The 6,917-nt window shown below is 34.8% G+C and overlaps 1 protein-coding gene across 1 annotated transcript; it reads left to right on the plus strand.

Moving 5' to 3' along the window:
* Positions 1-1,196: 1,196 nt before the first annotated feature.
* On the plus strand, positions 1,197-3,050 carry LOC144999669 (aquaporin TIP1-1-like). The gene is made up of 2 exons (XM_078958795.1): positions 1,197-1,733; positions 2,490-3,050. Exons 1-2 carry the CDS (start codon positions 1,332-1,334, stop codon positions 2,859-2,861), a joined length of 774 nt encoding a protein of 257 aa, XP_078814921.1. The 5' UTR covers positions 1,197-1,331; the 3' UTR covers positions 2,862-3,050.
* Positions 3,051-6,917: the final 3,867 nt, after the last annotated feature.

Genomic DNA, 6,917 nt, shown 5'->3' on the forward strand with positions numbered 1-6,917 from the left:
AAATGAAGATTTAGTTGAGAGAGAGAGAGAGAGAGAGGTGGATCATCTATTATTTTTTTAATTGTTAAAATAAATAAATAAATTTTAAATTTTAAAAAATGAAAGAAAAATGAAAAATAAATACCTCAATGGCATTATAGTCATTTTAATTTTCGGAGGGACTATTTTCACATACAAACTACTCCAAAAAGACCATAAATCCAAAAAACTCGGAGTTTGGACTAAAACTCCAAAAATTGGCATACCACAAAGACCAGTTTTACAATTTTGTCTATAAACTATAATTATATAAAAGAATAAACTAAAAATATATAAATTCAAACCTACTATCAAACTTTATCACTAAATATAATGTTGATGAATAGTATAATACTATATTTGATGTTAACCAACATTATATATAATATTAAGTTAGTGTAAAGTTGGAACATTATATATATATATATATATATATATATATATATATATATATATATATATATATATATATATATATATATATATTACATTTTTCACCAACATTATGTATAGTATTAATTCACTGTAAAGTTGGAACATTATAATATAAATTTCAATGTAAAAGGATTTAGTGTATGTTTTAGTATTGATTTGGAGTCTTGAAAGATACCCTAAGGAGTTTTAACCTACTATCTCTCTATATTAATAAAATAAAAAAGTAGTTTTTTTGTCAAGTATCACCATGTTAGGCATTGTAATTAATATCATTACACTTGTCAATCTATTCATTCTTCATTTTAAAATTTCAAATTTCAAAATTTAAATCTCATAATAATTACATTAAATTAATAACATTAGAATAAAAATAAAATAAAATTAAACAAATTATAAAAAATAAAATTTATTCAAATTATAAGAGAATATATTTTACGTATATATTTGAATCAACGATTACAATTTTATATATAACTAACATAATATCTCTTAATTAATATGTTATTTAAAATTATTAATTAAAAGTTTTGAATTTTTACTTAGAAAGTTTAATTAATCTTCTAACCGTAGTTTATAACTAGGTTATAAACTAGTTAGTATATATATCAAGGTCGCATGAACTTGAGTTTCAAAAATAAAAACTAAGGGATTATATTGCAACTATTGCAAAACCCTCAAGGCCTTTAAAGCAAATAACCGCACAATTTATTATCATGTCGAGTCTCTCCAAAAAAATTTACCAGCAACCGGCTACGCCTGGTACCCCAAGTTCACTCCTCATCAATATAAAACGCCGGTGATCACCCATGCATATGCTGTGACTCGACTATTATTCAAACACTAATTTCTTGCCACTTCTTGATCTTGATTTCCCGACAATGCCAATCCACACACAGCTTGTCGACCGGGTTGCCGTCGGCCGCTACCAAGACGAAGTGACTCATCCCAGCGCCATCAAGGCGTTTGTGGCAGAGTTCATAAGTACTCTGATCTTTGTGTTCGCCGGCCAAGGCTCCGGAATGGCTTTTGGCAAGCTCACTGACGGTGGTGCAACCACCCCAGCTGGTCTAGTGGCGGCGGCACTTGCACATGGTTTTGGGTTGTTTGTGGCTGTCTCGGTCGGAGCTAATATCTCCGGCGGCCATGTCAACCCGGCTGTCACCTTTGGTGCCTTCATTGGTGGTAACATCACCTTACTCCGTGGAATCTTCTACATCATAGCACAGCTCCTTGGCTCCGTCGTAGCTTGCCTGCTCCTCTTTTTCTCCACCGGCGGTTTGGTAAGTTGATCACTTTCTAATTTTGAAACTAAAAATATAAATTATATGAAAATTTTGGATCGATAAGTTTAATTAATGGAAGTAAAATGGTATCAAAAGTATACAATATTGACAAAGTTACTAAGCTTGACAATAAAATCAATAATAAAATGATTTTAACTATTTGTAAAATGATAAAGTACATTTTTAAATAATTATTTTAAAGAAACAATAATAACAATAGACTCCAGAATTTTTATTATATTTATTTTTACACGAATAACATACATTAATTATAACTTGATAATCTTTTGTAGTGGTAGTATTTTATTTCTTTTATGTTGTAATGATTTTTTATGCAATTTCATGTCGTTTTGAAGTGAATTACTTAGAAATTTCATAAAAAAAGTATGTGGTTAGTATGAATTACTCTTTTATAATTAGAAATAAAAATGTGTAGATGTTCATGTTATTTTACTAATCTATGTAGAAATTTTTTTTTTTTTTAATTTAATAAACTTTTCTTTTTTATCATTTGATGTTATATTAAATGATAAAAAATAGTGATTTGTTATTTTAAATGCTAGAAAATTTAGTTATATAAATTGATCAAATATGTGAAATATACAATTTAATTATGTTGCGTCGGCCTTTATTAATTTCACATAATATAATACTTTATTTTACGACAATTTTTATATACCACTCATTTGCATTGCAATTTTATTAAATTATTAAATACGAATTTCACGAAGAAAAACCTAATAAAAAATGCAGGCAACCACCGGATTTTCATTGAGCGCCGGAGTATCAATCTGGAACGCCTTTGTCTTCGAAATCGTGATGACTTTCGGACTGGTGTACACCGTGTACGCCACCGCCATCGACCCAAAAAAAGGTGACGTCGGCATAATCGCTCCGTTGGCAATTGGATTAGTGGTGGCGGCTAACATTTTAGCCGGCGGTGCATTTACCGGAGCATCAATGAACCCCGCCGTTGCATTTGGCCCTGCGGTGGTTAGTTGGGACTGGGGGTGCCACTGGATTTACTGGGCTGGACCCCTAATCGGTGGTGGGATCGCCGGTGCCATTTATGAGCTTATCTTCATTAACCGCACTCATGAGCCTTTGCAAGGATCTGAGTTTTAAGGGATGTGAAAAGACTTTTATGCCCTTGTGAATCTTTGTTGTGTCTTCTCATTTATGAGTTGGTATTGTATGATTGTATTTGTAATTTGTATTGGCGTTTTCTTATTTAATTTAATTTCCATTGTGTGGAAAATAATTTTTTGGTATCAACTACGGTTTACGAATATAAATCTACTATGAAATTATGGATGTTTGGTGTAATAGCCGGATAATGTCATTGTTACAAAACGAATTATGCCCTTGGTTTTATTTGGTCACTTTTGTTTTATTAGGTCGCTAAAGTGTCAAAATCTTGCCAAAAACCATTTTATGGAATGTGATGGACCAGGTTACCACATTTACGTGACATGCCACATTAAGTTTCACCATAATGTAGTCATGTAGCGCAGATGTGTCATGATAGCCTTCATCCTATTAAAACGAAATTTTTTTTATTAAAATTTTCAATTATTATTATTAGCATCAAATAAAATTTGAAAACTAAACATGAATTCCAGGTGTGTTACCCACCATCAATTTATTAACATTGTCATTCACCTTCCTCTAGCCGTCTCCCACCACCACCATGACACCATCACCATCAGGCTCCTGGTTGTTGGGGGTTGAAACACACTTCAGAACTAGAACAAAAGAAGGAGCTTACTAGCTCAATTACAAGCAAAGAAAAATAACCCTCTATTACAAATACTTACTTTGTCACTCTCTGTTTTTGTGGTGTCTTACAACTGTGGTTAGAGCCTCTATTTATACTTAAGCAAGCCTACAATTACTACTGCTACCATTTATTATGTTCATTATGTGAACATACGAAGTTGCCATTTGAGTTCTTATTGTCAACATAGATAGAGGTGCAACTACTGATGTTAGGTTCACACCAAGTCTGGTTTACACTCACATTTCCCCCCTTAAACCGAACTTGGATCGAGATTCGTCACTCCGATCATGTTTCGCATTTCACCATGTTTCACGTATGCTAAAGCCTTTGTAAAGATGTCCGCCCGTTGATCATTCGAGTTGACATATTCCACTATAATTTGCCCACGTTCAACACATTCTCGTATGAAGTGATAACGAATGTCAATGTGTTTGCTTCGACCATGAAACACATGATTTTTCATCAATGTGATTGCTGACTTGTTATCAACAAATAAAGTGATAGGCATGCTATGATGTCCCATGAGCTCCTTCACGAGATTACCAAGCTAAATGGCTTGACATGCTGCTGTTGTAGCTGCCATGAACTCGGCTTCACACGTAGACAAAGCAACAGTCTTTTGCTTTTGGGATTGCCAAGTTATCACATTCCTTCCCAGATAGAAAATCATTTCACTTGTGCTCTTGCTATCAACAGGGTCACCTCCAAGATCACTATCGGTAAAACCAACCAAATCTTCAATTTCACGACCTCTTCCATAGTTGAGTCTATAATCAACGGTTCCTTTTATGTATCGTAAGATGTGTTTCACAACTTGAAAATGCAAAGTGCTTGGTTCCTCCATGAAACAATTTGCAATTCCAACCAAAAATGATAGGTCTGGTCGAGTGTGAGTTAAGTATCTCAAACAACCTACCACTTGCCTATATTCAGTTGGATCAACTTTTTCACCATCTTCATCCTTCTTAACCTTCAACTTAGGTTCCATTGGTGACATTGTAGGATTGCAATCCAGCAACCCAAATTGCTCTAAAATCTTCTTTGCATAAGCCATTTGTCGCAAAGATATTCCCCACTTCTTTTGCGAAACTTCGATTCCAAGGTAGTAAGACAGTAATCCCAAGTCACTCATTTCGAATTCTTTCTTCATTTGTTCTTTGAATTCGACAACGTCGCTATTATTCGACCCGGTAATGATCAAGTCATCAACATAGACACCAACAATAAAAATTTTGTCTTTTGAGTTCCTTTTGTAAACAGTTGGGTCTTGTGAACATTTTGTAAAACCAAGTCTTTTTAAGCTTTTATCCAAACGAATGTTCCAAGCTCGAGGAGCTTGTTGTAGACTATAAAGAGCTTTATAAAGCTTGAACACCTTGTGATTGTTTGCTTTATCAACATATCCTTCTAGTTGGGTGACATAAACCTCCTCTTTGAGATCTCCATTGAGAAAATACGACTTGACATCGAGATGATAGACAACCCACCCATGTTGAGCTGCTAAGGCAAGAATGAGCCTTACGGTGTCAAGTCGTGCTACCGGTGCAAAAACTTCATCAAAGTCGACTCCTTCCTTTTGTACAAATCCTTTTGCTACAAGTCAAGCTTTATGTTTCACCACTTTTCCCAAGTTGTCTTTCTTCACTTTAAACACCCATTTCAAACTGATTGTTTTGTGTCCAGGTGGTAAATCCGTAAGTTGCCATGTCTTGTTCTTCTCGATTGCATCCAACTCTGTTTGCATAGCCTCCTGCCATGCCTTAGAGGTTACCGTCTCCTTGAAATTCAAGGGTTGATCCGCTGCAATCATCAACAATTCTTCGGGTTCAAGGAACACATTTTCGGTTTTAGAATAAATATCGGTTAACAAACGCAATCCCCTTGGCCCAATCTCACTAGAAAGGATTTCCATATGGGGCGAGGTTGAAGAAAACGGGGCTAAGACAGGAGTTTGTGGAGCTGGTTTAGGCTCGTCAAATTCAGCATATGGTTGTCCAACTTGGATAGCATCGATTCCTGGACTGTTTGGTTGTTCCGGGTTGATTTCGGGGTCATTTTGTGGTGTTTCGAGGTGTATTTGGGGTTGTGGTTCAATTATGGTAAAGGTCTTAGAAGTCACCATCTCTTCTTCTTTGTTTTTGTACCAATTCCATTCTTCTTTTTCCTAAAAAACAACATCGCGACTAACTTGCAACTTTCGGTCTTGCGGATCAAACAAACAGTTGCCTTTAGTTCCATCTTCCACACCTAAATACACCATCTTTTTACTTCGATCATCAAGCTTCTTCAAGTGACCACCTACTAGTTTAGCAAAAGCAACACAACCAAAAACTTTTAGATGTTCAAGGTTGGGATTTTTGCCAAACCATGTTTCATAAGGTGTCACACCCCAAAAACCAAGAACGGTGGAAACGTTCAGGGGTGTAGGACGTCATGTACAGTATCACAACAATGCAAAGTAGTAAACAAGCAACAACATCATCCATTGCATTAAAAGTAAATATTTAATACATGTGTGTTCTTTAATAGTAATAAGACACCAAAATATGAAATCAAAATAAAAGTCGAGTCTTGTTTGTGCTCCGTCTTCTCAAACCTGGCCATCGTACCTGTCTACTGGTGACCTGAGAATATAATTTATTTTGAAAGCGAGTATCAACATAAAGCTGGTGAATTCATAAGTATTTAAGTGTCATTGTATTGTTTTGGAAAGCTATTATGAATGCCATGTAAATCTTTGAATGTAACAATTGATATAAGTATGAAAACCCTAGAAAATCCCATATTTCCTATTAGTATAAGAGTAGTCTTCTACCAAGACCCGGATGTTTTGAAAGTAGTCTTCTACAAGACCTGTATGTTTGAAAGTAGTCTTCTACCAAGACCTGTATGTTTGAAAGTAGTCTTCTACCAAGACCTGTATGATTTGCTATAACAATGATAGTTTTCCCTCTTTTCGACTATTACTAACAGTACCTAGTCTACCTCATCGTTTATGTGAATGTATCAAAAAATAAAGTAATAAGAAAAATATAGCCATGTAAGTGTTATCCTTTTGTATTATGATCAACTCGACATCGCGACTGCCAAAATGTATAACCTTGAACATCCGTAGATTGTTCATTTTCCTCTGTAGCTGGCAGCAGGTTTAAGGAATGGTTAGTCCCGTAAAGGTACCCCTAATATAAGTATCAACTGTAGGCATCTGTAGATGTTCATTACCTCTGTTGCTAACAGGTGGGTTCCGGAATGGTTAGTCCCGTCTAATTATCCTTTTGTACTAGGATAGGCAGAACAATTTACAAATATGTAGTAGTAACTCATCATATTGAATCTAGGTACAAGTATCCATGTAAGTGTATACAATTAAATGTATATATGTAAATGTATTCATGTAGGCG

Source organism: Lactuca saligna, chromosome 6 (genome assembly GCF_052625555.1).
Source record: "Lactuca saligna cultivar CGN05327 chromosome 6, ASM5262555v1, whole genome shotgun sequence".
In the NCBI taxonomy this organism is placed as follows: Eukaryota; Viridiplantae; Streptophyta; class Magnoliopsida; order Asterales; family Asteraceae; genus Lactuca; species Lactuca saligna.